The sequence below is a fragment of the Euprymna scolopes genome, chromosome 37, assembly GCF_053919585.1.
Source record: "Euprymna scolopes isolate OS-2025 chromosome 37, ASM5391958v1, whole genome shotgun sequence".
In the NCBI taxonomy this organism is placed as follows: domain Eukaryota; kingdom Metazoa; phylum Mollusca; class Cephalopoda; order Sepiida; family Sepiolidae; genus Euprymna; species Euprymna scolopes.
This window is the reverse complement of record NC_136518.1, coordinates 4,037,657-4,055,554: the sequence shown is the minus strand read 5'-3', so window position 1 is coordinate 4,055,554 and position 17,898 is coordinate 4,037,657. Positions and strand designations below refer to the sequence as shown.

The 17,898-nt window shown below is 36.4% G+C and overlaps 1 protein-coding gene across 1 annotated transcript in view; it reads left to right on the top strand.

Annotated features, from left to right (window-relative positions):
• The window catches only part of LOC145261042 (axotactin-like), a 482,064-nt gene that overhangs the window by 252,644 nt on the left and 211,522 nt on the right, over positions 1–17,898 (top strand). The window contains exons 11-14 of the mRNA XM_080119191.1: positions 8,600–8,836; positions 13,144–13,387; positions 14,353–14,445; positions 17,528–17,664. Of these exons, the coding sequence (XP_079975317.1) occupies positions 8,600–8,836; positions 13,144–13,387; positions 14,353–14,445; positions 17,528–17,664 (711 nt within the window). The remainder of the gene's footprint in view (positions 1–8,599; positions 8,837–13,143; positions 13,388–14,352; positions 14,446–17,527; positions 17,665–17,898) is intronic.

Below are 17,898 nucleotides of genomic sequence, written 5' to 3'. Positions count from 1 at the left end.
AAATGAGCGTTTAAAAGAATATGATGATAATTATGATGAAAGAATGAATGAATGGTTGCGTTAGTAGATGCAGAATAATATTTTCATGGCAAGTGCTCGTCTGAGCTCAAATCTATGGTCTCCACCCCCACCATCCTGACTTTCACAGGTAACACTCGTCTTGCTTAAAACACTATCAATAATTTCCCCCACTCTTTATCTGTGCCTAAACCTAAATGTAGATTCCATGAACAAAGCTTCTTTCTTAGAACTGCACGCCTGTGGAATTGTCTTCCGTTTCCCTGCTTTCTAGTTGACTACAATATGGTCGTCTTCAAGGCCAACGTAAACAAATTATTGATGAGCCATCCCCTTAAGTAATCCAATTTACTAAATTTCCACTACTACGATGACTACGACATGCTCCCTTTGACCACTGTACACTCATTAACCCTTATCCTCGAGTGGCCTCCAGGCCTTGATGAGTGGTGACTTTGTACTAAAAAAAAAAAATAGTTGGCATAGCAGGGTTAGTAGTTGGCAGGGGAAGGACAAAGAAAACATGGCAGGAAAAGATAGGTTAGTTTGGGAGTCCATTTCTGAAAGCCGTCCAACACATGCCAACATGTAAGACGGATGTTAAACTGATGATAATGATGGTGGTGTTAGTGGTGGTGGTGGAGGCATGCATTACGTCAATAATATGAGATTACATTACAGAAAATAAGTTTTAGCAGACAAAAAAATATTTGTTGTACAAGTTAATATTCAATTTTAGAACGAGCACAAGGTGGAGCAGGTGCTTTCTTTTTTACATAGGCGTCACCACTTATCAAGGCCAAGAGACCACTCGAGGATAAGGGTTAAGAGTGTACAGTAGTCAATTGGACAATATAGTAATCATTAGTAATGGAAATTCGGTAAATTTGTTAACTTAAGTTGAACGGCTCATCAAGAACTTGTTTACGTTAGACTTGAAGACAACCATATTGCAGTCAGCTGGAAAGCAGGAAAACGGAAGACAATTCCATAGGCGTGCAGTTCTAAGATAGAAGCTTTGTTCATGGAATCTACGTTTAGGTTTGGGCACAGATAAAGAGTGGGGCAAACTAGTGATAGTGTTTTCTGCTAGACGGGTGTTTCTTGTGAAAGTTTGGCGAGGGGGGACCATAGATTGAAGCTCAGTCGAGCACTTGCCATAAAAATAATGATAAAGCAGAGACAAACTCACAACATCTCTTCTGCGAGATAGAGGTTGCAGGGAAGAGAAAAGGGACATCTCCTACAAAGCTACAAACTCTATTTTGAACTCTATCGAGGCAAGACAAGTTCTTTCTAGCAGCTCCTGCCAAGATGTGGCAACAGTACTCCATCCTTGGACGTACCTTGCTCTTATATAGATAGAGAATTGCATCAGCAGTGAGATATCTACTGGATCGATAGAAGGATCCCACCATTTTTCCAGCGGTCTTGGCAACAGATTTGGTGTTAACAAGTGCTAGTCTGATTGCAAGACTTACAAATGAATGGGCCATCACTAACCACTGTCGACTCAGGAAAGAGGCTATCAGATATGTTGTTTTTTTTTGTTTTTTTTATTACATTTTCACCCCAAACAAGGCACATTGCCACTTTGTTGTAGGGGGTTACTATCAGGGATTTAAGTATCAGGGGTACTGTGTAGGGAGTTGGGCAGCAAGATGTCAGTTCACGTTACACTTGAACTTCTGCATGTCAGTACAGTTGGGAAAGCAGGGACCCTGAAGAGAATTCCAAAGTCTAGCAGTTTTGGGGAAGAAACTACTGGAGTAGAAAGCTCTCTTACATCTAGGGATCTCTACTGTGAAGGGGTGGGATTTTGCTGCTAGTCGGGTTTGTCAGGATATTTACGTTAAGGGGCCACTTGCAGTTCGTCAGAGCATTGCAGCTTGCAGTTCGTCAGAGCATTCTCCGTTAAAGTACTTGTAGGACAGGCAGAGGGATGCAACATTTCGTCAATGGGACAGAGGCTGAAGTTTAGATGACAGTTCAGGACCTATCAGATTGGCAACTCTCTTTTGAACCTTGTCTAGGAGCGAGAGACTAGTGGTAGATGCACCAGCCCAAATGTGACAACAATATTCCATACATACGAATGGTGGACTTATAGAGGTACAGGATACTTTTGGGCGTTAGTAGCTTTCTAGCACGGTAGAGAGAACCTACCTTCTTCGCAGCGGTCCTGGCAATACTCTCAATGTAATTGTTCCAACTCATGTTTCCTATGAACGTTAGGTCCAGGAGTTTAAAAGATGTACTTCCAGATAAAGAGTCATTGGCCATTGCTATTGGTGGTAGAGGTTTATGCAGTGTTATGATTTATGGAAGTGAAATCTGGCCAGTAAGGGTTGAGGTCATGCATTGCATGGCTAGAAATGATATAAAAATGATATGATGGATGATGGATGCTAAAGACAGGCTTGGATCTGATGACATCAGAGGAAAATGAAATATGGACATTATAGGGAGATATGTGTGGAACATGAGACTTGGTTGGTTTGGTCACATTGAAAAAATGGATGAAAATTCCTGGGTTAGTAAAGGTAGCGAGTTTGGTCCACAGGAGGACTGAAATGAATACATGTGAGGAGAAAGATTGATTTGGAAGTCGAATTCTTAAAGCCATCCAACACATGCCAGTATGTTAAGAGGACATTTAACTGATGATGGCGGTGGCTCATCCGACATGAAGTCACTTTGCACTAAACTATTTATTTTTTAATCAATTTTTAACAACAAAAAAGTTAATGGAACCTTAGTTATCTCCCTTGGAAATCTAAAATTTATTGAAACCTGAGTTATCTCCCTTGGAAATCTAAGGAGGATAACTCAGGTCTCAATACCTTCTGGTGTATTTTTTTTAGATTTGTTCTTATATATTTTTTGTTTATTTTATCTTTTATGAATGTGTAGATCCAAGGGGAATAACTCGTACCCCAATTACTGTTTTGACGCTTCTCCGAAATAAGAACAAAAATCGAAAGCTGCAAAATTGAATTTCCATTAAAAACTAATCCTATCTGCTTAATTTTTTTTATGTTAGTTGAAGTTAGTGTTTTAACTCAACACATAATAAATATACATATTCAGGGTTTGTTTTACTAAACACGTAGATTCGAAAAAGTTGTCAAAAAACAAATATATATATAAATGTTATCAAAAGAAAGATAAGTTACTTTTCTACCTAACTGGATATGTTTTTAGTGTTTTTATTTAAATGTAACATGTTTATTCAGCTCGAAATATATACAGTGTTTATCGATGTATTCGAAAATTTAAAATGGCGCCCGACTCTCTCTTTGACACGGTAAGTTTAGGGAAATGAGTTAAAAATAAAAAATATACAAAATACTGTTAAAAGCCCACCGAATATATGTCGGTCTATGTCACGGTAACATATATTGAGCGTGTTACTAACAGTATTTTGTTTAGTTTTTTTTATTTTTAACTCATTTCCCCAAACTTACTCCGATTGCATAAAGCAGTCTTCTCTTGATTTCTCAGCTTTTCTTCTTCTTCTTCTTTCACAACTTTTCTTCTTCTTCTTCTTCTTCTTCTTCTTCTTCGTTATCGTCATCGTCGTCATCATCACAAAATCAAGATTACCATCCTACCCTCTCTCTAAAAAAAATCGTTGCAGCTTTTTTATTTATTTATTTTTTTTTTTGTTGATCTTTTGATTTAATAAAAATTATTGTTAGTAATAGCGTCCTAAATTATGAGAAGAAAAAAATGAATTCCTTAGTAAAATGGAGTTGTCTCCCTCAGCACAATGAACTTGTATAAAAAAAAAAGCGCCGACTTTTTTTTTTTTTTTTTTTTTTTTTACAAAGGCATCACCACATTATCAAGGCCCAGAGGCCACTCAAGGATAAGGGTTAAAGAGTGTACAGTAGAAGTTGGTCAATATAGTAATCATTAGTAATGAAAATTTGGTAAATTTAATAACTTATATGGAACGGCTCATCAAGAACTTATTTGCGTTAGACTTGAAGACAACCATATTGTAGTCAGCCGGAAAGCAGGAAAACGGAAGACAATTCCACAGGCGTGCAGTTCTAAGAAAGAAGCTTTGTTCATGGAATCTATGTTTAGGTTTAGGCACAGATAAAGAGTGGGGGAAATTATTGATAGTGTTTACAGCTAGACGAGTGTTTCTTGTGAAAGTTTGGCGAGGGGGGACCATAGATTGAAGCTCAGTTGAACACTTTCCATGAAAATAACGATACATCAGAGACAAACTCGCAACATCTCTTCTGTGAGATAGAGGTTGTAAGGAGGAGAAAAGGACATCTCCTACGAGGCGCCGACTTTCAATTGCTTTACTACCGCCATTTGCACATCTTTCCTCCCTTCTCCTCTTTTCCTTGCACTGAACGGATTCCGGGTTCGAATGACGGTGGTTCTTGTGCACATCCTATTTTGTAACCGCAGTGTTGTTCAGTTCTACCACAGTTAGTTTTCAATTAAACTAGCGGGGTACCTGGTGTTACTCGGGTGTGTGTTGGGGGCAGGGGTAGATCAAAAAAGAAAAAAGTTTTGGTGGGAAGGTAGGCTCGAAAACATATTAACAGAACAAAGAAAAACAAAAAAAAAAACAGTGAAAAAAGTTTTGGGAGGGAAGTAGGCTCGAACCCGCTGGGGGAGGGGGGTATTCGTGTGTGTGTTGGAGGGGGGGTAGATAAAAAAAGGAAGGTTTGAATTAAAAAAGGAACAAAAACAAAAAAAAAAAACAGCAAAGTTTTGGGAGGAAGGTAGGCTTGAACCTGAAACCTTGAGGTTAATAGGCTGATGACATACCATGAGGCCAGGAAGCCGGGTACTTTTGATAAGTTGAAAATAAGCGTTTAAAAATTGAAAGTGGTTTTTCTAGCAGCAGCAGCAGCAAACAAATTCACAGCACAAATTTTGTTGTAATTGCAAGATAAAAGTAGCCGAAAGAAAATATATTTACGACCACGTTTCGTAAGTGTGAGATATTATGATCTGTGTAGCATATAAAAAGTTATAAGAATGAGCGAGGAACCTGAGATGCACCTCAAAAAAAGCCTTTGGCGGACATACAGAAAATATGCACACACACACATTTTCGCTTTTATATATTAGAAGCAATCTATTAATAACATATTACTGCATTATTACATGAAACATGTACTTTCACGATCTAGTGACCCATTGAGACTCCATCCTTTTGGGCGGATGTAACAAGACACTGCAATTACCTCCCTTATTTATTCGGTTTAATAATTTACAATTTATTTCGCAAATTATTTTATTTAATTTTTTAAAATAAATTTAAAAAAATTTTTTTATTCATCCTCACTCCTAACACGGCATATCGCCACTTGGACGTAAGGGGCGACTAATTGGGAGCATGTCTAAGAAAGATTAACAAGATGTTATTTTATGTTGCATTTGAACTTCTGCATATCAGTACAGTTTGAGTAGTAGGAAAGGAATTCCAAAGTCTAGCTGTTCTAAAAAAGAAGCTATTAGAGTAGAAGACTTTTTGATATTTATGGACCTCAACAGTGAAGGGGTGTGATTTTGTTGCTAAGCGGGTTTGTCAGGGATATATACATCAAGGAGGCACACGTGAAACGAGTTCATCAGAGCACATTCCATCAAAATATTTGTAAAACAAACAGAGATGCAACATTGCGGTGATGGGACAGGGGTTGGAGCTTAGTTGACAAAGTGGGATATATTACAATTTATTTCGAAAATTATTTCATTTAAGTTTTTTATTTTTACTCACCTTCACTCCAAACAAGACATATCGCCACTTGGACGTAAGGGGCGACTAATTGGGAGCATGTCTAAGAAAGATTAACAAGATGTTATTTTACGTTACATTTAAACTTCTGCATATCAAGCATGCAGTAGGAAGAGAATTCCAAAGTCTAGCTGTTCTAGGAAAGAAGTTATTAGAGTAGAAAACTTTTTGATATTTATGGACCTCAACAGTGAAGGGGTGTGATTTTGTTGCTAAGTGGATATGTACATCGAGAGAGCACAGGTGCAATGAGCACATTCCATTAAAATACTTGAAAAACATTTTATTAATAATTAATTTTCTACTTTATCGTTTTTCGTAATTTTTGGATATTTTACTAATTTCGACATGACAATTAAGTAGATAGCATTGGTTTGAATTGAAATTCAATATTTTGATTTTCGATTCACGTTCTAATTTCAAAGAGGCGCTAACTTTTTTTTTTTTTGATTAATTGCAAATAAAATGTAATTAGGCAGAGTTCAAGGGTGGCCTGCATGGGAAATGTGAATTGTAATCACAAGTAATTGTTGGGGTTGGGGTTAGGGTTGGGGTTAAGGTTGGGGTTGGGGTTAGGGTTGGGGTTGGGGTTGGGGTTAAGGTTTGGGTTGGGGTTGGGGTTAAGGTTGGGGTTGGGGTGGGGTTAAGGTTGGGGTTGGGGTTAGGGTTAAGGTTGGGGTTGGGGTTAAGGTTGGGGTTGGGGTTAGGGTTAAGGTTGGGGTTGGGGTTAAAATCTTGAATTCATTCAAATAATTGTGTTTTGAAATTTTTGAGATGAGGATTAATTATTCGTATTGTTTGGATTCTTCGGACTATTGCTCTCATCTTGATTGTCATTTTCATAACGTTTCAGTCGATGTAACCTCTGACTGTCTCCAAGTGTATCATGTTGAACTCGGAAATATTTCTGTACTTTTTTTTTTTTACATGGTAGTCACCACTTATCAAGGCCCGGAGGCCACTCGGGGATAAGGGGTATCGCGTGTACAGTAATCAATGGGACAATATTGTAGTAATCGTTAGTAATGGAGATTTGATAAAGTGTCTTACTTAAGGGGGCGGTTTATCAGGAATTTGTTTATGTTGGACTTGAAAACATCCAAGTTGTAGTCAGGTGGGAAACAGGCAGACGAAACAGAGTTCCACAGGCGTGCACTTCTAAGAAAGAAGCTTTGATCATGGAATCTACGTTTTGATTTAGGCACAGATAAAGAGTGGGGAAAATTATTGACAGTGGTTTCAGCTAGATGGGTGTTTTTCATGAAAGATTGGCGAGGGGGGATCAGAGATTGGAGCTCAGATGAGGACTTTCACAAAAAACATGCAACTAGCCACAACAACTATAAAAAAATCCCCCCACTCTGTACCTGTGCCTTAATCTAAACATAGATGCAATGAACAAATCTTCTTTCCTGGAACTGCCCACCTGTAGAACACTGTTCCGTTGGTCTGCTTCCCAGCCGAATACAACATGGTAGCCTTTAAGTCCAATGTAAACAAATTCTTGTTTAACCGTCCCCTTAAATAATCAAACTTTACCCAATTTACACCATTAACAATTACTACACTACCACCTTACATTCATTAATCCTTATCCTCGAGTGGCCTTCAGGTCTTGATAAGTGATGACTCCCTTGTAAAAAAAAAAAAAAAAGAAAGTCCTAAGTAATTCATGGTTGTATTTTCAATGTGGGTGATTTCTATCTAGTCATGACTGACAGGACAAGAACATGCTACCCCTGTGAATTAAATAAATGTTCTTGTCCAAAATTCCATGCTGTGATTCCCGAGTTCGACAAAAAGATTTCTGAGCTCAGTAAGATAATCCTGAAGAAGGTCAAGGGTTACATTGACTGAAACGTGAAACCGACACTCAAGATGCGAAAAGTCGTCCGAAGAATTTGAATAATTGTATTGTCGTCTTAAACACGTTGTTTCGCACACTAGAATTGACCTTAAAAGACATCCAGTGGTGAGGCCCTATTTAGGGGCCGTGGGAAATGTAGAGTTGGCCCTTACTTACCATTGCTCCCTGGTTCACTTTGGCCTGGAGTGGTGATAACTGTTAGGGCATCTGGTATTATCAGATCAGGCTGTCTGGAGATATTGGCTTCCTGAACAAAACTGCACCAAACATGGATGTTATTTTTTTTTTTTTTTAATTTCTCTTTGCAAAATTCAGTCATGTTCTACAAAGTAATAAAAAAAGGTTTCTTTCTACAAAACTATCAAACCAAACACCATGAATAAATATTTGCGGATATAAAGAACTTGAAAAATCGTTTTTTGACAAAATTACTCGATTTGGTTGATTGAGATTGTCGGACTGACTTTCTCATCTTGGTTGTTATAGTCACAACGTTTCGGCCGCTTTGCCCTCTGGCCTTCATCAGGTGTTTTGTAACGAACTGAGGAACCGTTTGTTAGGAGTCTCGAACCCAACCCTTTATTATTATTACGGGGGTACTGTGTTCGGACTCCAGCTAGGCTCTGGGACATAGTTGCTGATTCTCTGTTTTGAATGTTACTTTTTACTGCCTTCGTTCAGGATTGAACTCAGCACGTTTGAATAACTGTAAACTTTGATACAACGTCTAGGACCACTCGGCCATATGTCACTGGGACAATACAGACAATTACTACTCGATTTGGCATTAAATAACCTGAAAAGGGTTGATATGCTATAAAAAAAAAGCCAATCAAACCAGCCAAAAAGATTTCTATGATCAAACTATTTTTATTATTTGACCCCAAATTTTATATTCTTTTTCTTTTTTTTTTTTTTTTTTTTTTTTTTTTTGACAGCAAGTAGCGGTTTTGTTGGATGCATACGCAATGTTTATCTTCAGGACGAACCAGTCGACTTGATATCAATCGTCCACTCGGAAGCTTCTAATGGACCGATTCTAGATGGCTGTCACCTGGTGGACTTCTGTAAACACAGCACAATGTGTGAACACAACAGCAAATGCGTCTCTGATTGGTCGAGCATGCACTGCGATTGTTCAACCACAGCTTACGAAGGGAAGGCGTGCCATTTCGGTAAGTCACAGCTTTTATTGTCTATTTTCTAACGATGACACACTGACTTTTGTTTATCTATCGAGTTTATGTCTTTTCGGTTTCTGAAATCAAATAAAATGTTGTATAATAATTTTTAAAACGTTAGAACACCAAATAATGTTATTCTACTGGCATTAACCCTATATTAAAAAACTGAGAAAACAACAATATCATATTCCAAAAGTCACATAAATTGATCAAGTCCTTTTAAGTAGCATCTTAAATCAATAAAATGTTTTATACATATTTAAAGTTGTTTATCATACAGACATTTTTGGCTACATATGTGCATACATGTTTCAGTGGAATCCCAATTCAAGGATAACACTTCATCAGACCAAAAAAAGAATCAATATTGAAACGAGTCAAAATTAAATTAGTTTTTATAAGATATTAGAATGTGGTTTATGTTACATAGCGACAATAAGAGTATAATATAACTTCAGATCAAAGCAAAAACTTAGACCAATACACCACCGCCAAGTTAAAAGAATACTAACACCTCCCTGTCACAGCTTAACCACGCAAACTCGCACTTACCCCCTCCTTCTTCACCACTACTCCCTTTCTTCACTACACCTCTCTCCAAAAACCCTACTGCTCGCATTCACAAATTATACACCCCATTTTCTCCCAGAACGTAAGCCACACCCAAATATCTTATAAAACTAATGTAATTTTGATCCCCATTTCAATATCGATTCTTTTTTGGTCTGATAAAATGTTATCCTTGTATTGGGATTGCACTGAAACATGTATGCACATATGTAACCGATAATGTTTGCATACTTAACAAACTATATACCAGCTCTGTCCTTCATTGAGTTGCATTGAATTTACATCTAGGAAACCAAGCGATACAACCATTATATACCCACATACACACACACATATATATATATATATATATATATATATATATATATATATATATATATATATATATAGTCATCCACACACAGTACTGTTTCTTTGTTTCACAGCTCATCAGTGCGGCTAGACAAGCAACTACCTCAAGCCAGGGTCGAAACCCGACTGCCCAAACGATAGTCAGAGCTTCTAACTGTTGCACTATTCGGTTGTTGCTATGCGGGCAGTGAATGAACAATGTTTTGACATTGTCCAAATACCTAAGCTCAATTTGTTTGCACAAAGAGCATCGCTTAATACGCTAATGGTAATTTGTATATCACTTCCCAATATTCTCAACCTAAGATAGGGAACAATATAGTCATCCACATACAGTACTGTTTCGCTGTTTTACAGCTCATCAGTGCGGCTAGACAAGCAACTACCTCAAGCCAGGATCGAAAACCGACTGCCTAGTCTTGGAAGATTTTTTATCCTTGAAAACTATATAAAGAATTAAAAAAAATCTTTTTAATTTTTTAGTCTTTCATTGGAAAATTATTTTGTCAGTCTCCTGCAATTGCTGAATCAACTTGCTTTCCTGAACACACAATAATCTAAAGTTTTCAGGAATCATCAGTTGTTTACCATAAAACAATATTCTTAAGTTAGTGGGGATCATCAGTTGTTTACCATGAAACAATGTTTCGGAGATTTAAAAACAAAACAGTATATCAAATCATGGCTCCCCAGCAGTGTTGATCAAACACAACTGCCCTTAAACAAAAGAACAAAAAAAAAATGTTCCAGATAATGAATCTTGTTTTTTGCTCCCAATTAATTACGCTAACATAAGTTGTTCGGAAATCCACACAGATGAATTGTTTATAGTGGTAAAGACTTTGTGCAGAACCAACCACACTTTTTGGTACAACTGCTAATCTCAGTCGGTAAAATGGCTGCAAAAAGACAGTCGACCTCAGGTTTTTACATTAGAGTTTTTACTTCTCCTAGCTGCATATCTTAACAAAGACTGGGGGTGCATCTCTCCTAGTGAATTAAACACGTCTCCGGATACTAACCTGGAAATTTCTACATCTTGGCATTGTACATAAAGCGTGTAGCCTTCTCAAATAGTCACTCATCTGGTACTGGCCAGACTCATTGTTGCTTAACTTCGGTGATCTAGTGAGAACCGGTGTGTCAATGTAATTATGTTGTATATAATACATATATATATATATATATATATATATATATATATATATATATATATATTCTTCTCTACCCTGCAACCTCTTTCCCACAGAAGAGACGTAGCAAGCCTGTGATTGTTCTATCGTTATTTCCATGACAGGTGCTCGTCTGAGCTCCATTCTCTGGTCCCCCCTCGCCAATCTTTCTCAAAAAACACCCGACTAGCTGAAACCACCGTCAATAATTTTCCCCACTCCCTATCTGTGCCTAAACCAAAACGTAGATACCATGAACAAAGCTTCTTTCTTAGAACTGCACGCCTGTGGAACTATGTTCCGCTTGCGTGTTTCCCTCCCGACTTCAACCTGGATGTCTTCAAGTCTAACACAAACAAATTCCTGATGAACCGCCCCCCCCCAAGTAATGACACCTATCAATTCTCCAATACTATTGCTACACTATCCTATTGATTACTGTACACACGATAACCCTTATCCCCGAGTGGCCATTGGGCCTTGATAAGTGGTGAACTCCATGTAAAAAAAAAATATATATATATATATATATTTTTTTTTTTACATGGGGGTCACCACTTATCAAGGCCCGGAGGCCACTCAGGGATAAGGGTTATTGCGTGTACAGTAATCAATGAGATAATATTGTAGTAATCATTAGTATTGGAGATTTGATAAAGTGTCTTACTTAAGGGAGCGGTTTATCAGGAATTTGTTTAAGTTGGGACGATTAATTGGAATCAGGAATCGGAAAAATTGGAATTTTGTGTGGTATCGGAATCAGAAAAATGTGTGCCTATTTTCCAATGCCAACAACGATTCTTTTAATTGGCTTGTTTATTTGATTTTCTTTAAATAAAAAATATTCTCTCGCTGATAGTAATACTAAAATAGTGAATATCTGTTGATTTTTGTAAAACTAAAATCGATAGATCATCCCTCACAAGTTTATCCTTACGTTTAATAATATCTTTACATTTAACATGTTTTTACGATAATCGTAAAAAATAACAACTTTATAGTTAAATATTTAGATATTTATAAAGAATCAGAATCGGTAACTGTATCGGAATCAGAAAAGATATTGGAATCGTCCCATCCCTAATATATATATATATCCCGATTTCGAATCTCGCTAGATTCAGCCACTCTGATGAGTCGTAGATGACGAAACACATGTCAGTGGATAATTATATTTTAAAAATAATATATATATATATATATATATTCAACACCTGAAGGAAAACGTGCCAGGCATTACCATCACCATCATGGTACGTAAAAAAAAAAAACTATTTCCTGATGAAGATTCTGTTATGAATTGAAATATCAAATTTAATTTTAATAAATAAATTTTAATGAAAATACATTCTGCACTTCTTTTGGTCTTTTAACCGTTAAATTTTGAATTTTGTAAAAAAATATCACATTCCAAAAATTACGTAAATCGATCTGTAACGTGGTACAGATTTCTAAATAATCTTCCGAACTTTGTATGCAAAGGTTTTCAGACGAACAAAGGAAACAAATTCTTTTTTTTTTTTGCAGTTGAAATAAAAGCTATTTATTACCAGCCATTTTCACACCAAGTTGATATAAAATGTTTATTCAGCTTAAAAAACAAGTAATGTCAACCCGTACATCAGCACAAGGAAAAATGGCTGCAATGTATTTGTTACACAGCCATTTTTTCCTGTGCTCATGTAATGGCTGACATTACTTGTTTTTCGAGCCGAATAAACATTTTACATTAAATAAAAACACTAAAAACTTATCCAGTTAGGTAGAAAAGTAGCTTATCTTGCCTTTGGTAACATTTATTTGTTATATATTTGATTTCTTGACCACTTTTTCGGTTCTCTGTGGATTGTAAAACAAACCAGATAATCCATCCTCATCTCAAGAATTCTAAAGGTAATAATCATGCTATGCTTGATAGAAGGTATGTACCCCTAACCCTAACCTCATGACTCTAATCTTCATTGAAACACAAGATACTGAAAATGTGTAAATGTCTTAAATCAACATCGCACAAAATACACATTTATCCAGTTTAAATTCGCCATTAAATGATAAAAGCAAAATATCTTTTTTTATGGGGCCGCAAGTATATTTGCAAAGAGCCACATGCAGCTGACGGGCCGTAGGTTTGACATGCTTTCATTAGAACATCCGATAGTCACTTTGTTTGTATGTTTAATTGTAATTTTATTTTCTATGTTTCAGCCAAATTCCGTCGCGATTGTAATGATTATTTCCTTGCTGGTGAACGCCAGTCCGGCGTCTTCTTGGCCGACTTGGACGGTAATGGACCCCTTCCACCAACGTATGTGAACTGCGAAATGGGTTTTGTGGGTGGCATGGGCGAAGGAGAAATCTATGGACAAACGATTGTCACTCACAACCTGATTCCAAATACGACCGTCCAATCTAAGGATTTACCGGATCTCCGAGTGATTATCGATTACCGGTGAGTGAGACCGTTTTTGTTTCGCTCATTCATGCGATTGTGGGGTGTTGAGCAGCGAGATGTCTATTCACATTAAATTTAAACTTCTGCAAGTTAGTACAGGCAGTGAAGCAGGAAACAGGGAGGAAATTACAAAGTCTAGCAGTCCGAAGGAAGAAGACAGCTTTCTGGAATCTAGGGACATTTTTTTCACTAATATTAACAATTAGTATAGACATTCAGAAAAATTGAGTCACAGGAAAGCCTTTAAAAAATATCTTAGTGACCCCTAAAGATTGTACCTTCTTTCTGATAAACAGACCCACCCTCAAATCAAACCGTTCGAATTCTTGTAATGCAAAGCCAACCCACTTTTCCTTAGTAGAAAAAAAGAAGCATGTTTTCAACACTCGAAGAAGGCCGCAGGATGCAGCGACCGAAATGTTGTGCTAATAACACCCAAGATGAGAATAATAGTCCGATTAATCAACACAAGCAAGTCTAAAATATATTTAAAATATATTTGAATTAAGATCTAAATATTATACTTTAATGAGAAAAAAAAATTACATGGCGTATCCATTGTTTTTCAAGAGTGTGGATCTAATTTCAGGCCAATGACAATGGTATTTTTATGATCTATGAACCCACCCTCAAGCCACGGTTCGAATTCTTGTAATGCAGAGCCAACACTCTTTTCCTTAATAGAGAAAAAGAAGCATGTTTTCAACACCTGAAGAAGGTCGCAGGTTGCAGCGACCGAAACATTGTGCTAATAACACCCAAGATGAAAATAATAGTCCTATTAATCAACATAACATAATGTATTTCTCTGTTTTAAATAATTTACATGAAATAATTTGACATATTCCCTCGATTTAAATTGATGTTGCCTAAGACAAAATAAAAAAAAATTTATGTCTAAAATTCTTTAAAATTTGTGACTAAATTTCAAAAGATGTTTTCGTTTTTGTTTCTCTTTTAAGTGAGATGAGCAAAGAACACTTGCAGTTGCTGACTTCGCAGTCGGCTTTCTGCGAACAAAGGATTGAATACCAGTGTCTAAAAGTTCCAATACGGTAAGTATTGACATTCATACAAACAGAAATAATGATGATAATGATAATGATGATGATCTGGAGATAGAGAGAGAGAGACAAAGAGAGAGACAAAGAGAGAGAGAGGGAGATGCAAATATATAAAAAACAAAGAGACAGCAATATTATTATTTCATTTTACAATCTTGGTGTCAACCAAGTAGGTTTGATCTTTTACACCATTCTAACCGGATTGCTTTGATATAGTTGAGATTTTATAAACATCTGTCAATCTAAGCCGATTTTAGAAACATCTGTCAATCGAAGCCGATTTTATAAACATCTGTCAATCTAAGCCGATTTTAGAAACATCTGTCAATCTAAGCCGATTTTATAAACATCTGTCAATCTAAGCCGATTTTATAAACATCTGTCAATCTAAACCGATTTTATAAACATCTGTCAATCTAAGCCGATTTTATAAACATCTGTCAATCGAAGCTGATTTTATAAACATCTGTCAATCTAAGCCGATTTTATAAACATCTGTCAATCTAAGCCGATTTTATAAACATCTGTCAATCTAAGCCGATTTTATAAACATCTGTCAATCTAAGTCGATTTTATAAACATCTGTCAATCGAAGCTGATTTTATAAACATCTGTCAATCTAAGCCGATTTTAGAAACATCTGTCAATCTAAGCCGATTTTATAAACATCTGTCAATCGAAGCTGATTTTATAAACATCTGTCAATCTAAGCCGATTTTATAAACATCTGTCAATCTAAGCCGATTTTATAAACATCTGTCAATCTAAGTCGATTTTATAAACATCTGTCAATCTAAGCCGATTTTATAAACATCTGTCAATCGAAGCCGATTTTATAAACATCTGTCAATCTAAACCGATTTTATAAACATCTGTCAATCGAAGCCGATTTTATAAACATCTGTCAATCGAAGCCGATTTTAGAAACATCTGTCAATCTAAGCTGATTTTATAAACATCTGTCAATCTAAGTCGATTTTATAAACATCTGTCAATCTAAGTCGATTTTATAAACATCTGTCAATCTAAGTCGATTTTATAAACATCTGTCAATCTAAGCCGATTTTATAAACATCTGTCAATCTAAGCCGATTTTATAAACATCTGTCAATCTAAGCCGATTTTATAAACATCTGTCAATCTAAGCCGATTTTATAAACATCTGTCAATCTGAGCAGAACTGATGTGCGCTTGCATTTATGTTTATAAAGAAAAACGAACTGACATGGTTATGATGATGATGATGATGATGATGATGATGATGATGATGATGATGATGATGATGATGATGATGATCTGCAAATATATTAAAGACAAAAAGACTGAAATATTGAGATTTTCTCAACATGTGTCAACCTGAGCTGAGCTGATATGCGCTGACATTTCGAGACGAAAGCAGCACCAAATTGATTTTGTATATCTCTCCTTTTCCTCCAGAGGATAATGAAATCGGGGTGGAAAACTTTTAAAATATGGGAAGCTCAGGAAAAGCACTCGCTATTATTGTGCCGCACCTTCATTGGTTGCATTTCACTTCGATTCATCATCAAACTGTACACACAGATCGAACATCGTTAAATGAATGTTACTTGTATTTTTGCTGACCTTATGTCTAACTTTATTCTCTGTTTTTTTTTTTTTAATTTTGAAAAATCCACATTTTGTAGCAAAATTTTAGTTTGAAAATGATTATAGCTAGAATTTCTTTTGCTATTAGTCATACTTAGAGCTGTGACAACAGCATATTCTTTTCATTCTTTTGACTCTCAAATATATATCCGACACAGCAAAATGCTGTCAATCAACTGAGAACCACATCAGTCTATATAAAAACATGTAAGATATTAACAGATATATACTCAAGAGTCAAACCAATGGAAAGAATATGCTGTTGTCACAGCCCTAGTCATAATCACCCAGCTGATTTCATTCTCAACAATTGTGCAACTAACGTGAATTCTCAGTGATTATATGCAAATGAGTACGGCACAATCACGTTGAGACACCGGTTCTTGCCAGATCACCGAAGTTAAGCAATGTTGAGCCTGGCCAGTACCAGATGGGTGACCATTTGGGAAGGCTAGGCGCTGTATGTACCTTCTGGGAAGGGTGGACGTGAGGCCAGCACCCCACCCTGTAAAAAGAACTCCTCGCTACAAAAACATCTACAAAAAGTTGTAGATGGCCTATGCCCCTCCAGGGGGCTCAAGGGCTGTGGATGGATGGATATGCAAATGAGATGCTGCTGATTTGAATAAAAAATCTTTTTTAAAGAGATTAAGCCCATTTGGAATTTGGAGTCGCAAGCTTTGTCAGTAGTGTGTCGCATTTAATCCAGGACATTGTTTGTTAAAAGTACAGAATAGTTAACAATCTGTTTGGGAAAGTGCAGAATAGTTAACAATCTGTTTGGGAAAGTGCAGAATAGTTAACAATCTGTTAGGGAAAGTACAGAATAGTTAACAATCTGTTTGGGAAAGTACAGAATAGTTAACAATCTGTTTGGGAAAGTGCAGAATAGTTAACAATCTGTTTGGGAAAGTACAAAATAGTTAACAATCTGTTTGGGAAAGTACAAAATAGTTAACAATCTGTTTGGGTAAGTACAGAATAGTTAACAATCTGTTTGGGAAAGTGCAGAATAGTTAACAATCTGCTTGGGAAAGTACAGAATAGTTAACAATCTGTTTGGGAAAGTACAAAATAGTTAACAATCTGTTTGGGAAAGTACAGAATAGTTAACAATCTGTTTGGGAAAGTACAGAATAGTTAACAATCTGTTTGGGAAAGTGCAGAATAGTTAACAATCTGTTTGGGAAAGTGCAGAATAGTTAACAATCTGTTTGGGAAAGTGCAGAATAGTTAACAATCTGTTTGGGAAAGTACAGAATAGTTAACAATCTGTTTGGGAAAGTACAGAATAGTTAACAATCTGTTTGGGAAAGTGCAGAATAGTTAACAATCTGTTTGGGAAAGTGCAGAATAGTTAACAATTAATAAATTTAACTACAGATTGTTTGAAATTTCTCCTTTTTCTTTTTTACCATTTTTCTTTGCTTTTTTTTGTTTTCAGGTTAGGTGAGAAACTTTGGTTCAAAGCAGCCAACGAACAAATCATCAAATCCATCGGTAGCCCCAACATCGGATTCTGCCCGTGTTCCACGACAGATTCCTGTTACAACAAATACCAAAAATGCAATTGTGATGCCCGTAAGTTTCCATTAATTACAACTTACTCTCCCCACCCCATTCCACCCCCCCAAAACAGTGCATTCAGTATCTTGGTCAAAAATTATCGCCCGAGAGCAATGTCATTTACAGGTCGGATAATTGATTGTATGCCTTCGAAGCTTAGTAACTACTTTTGTTGGACTGCTTCCCAGCTGACTACAAACTGAATGTCTTCAAGTCCAATGTAAACAAGTTCTTGATGAACCATCCTCC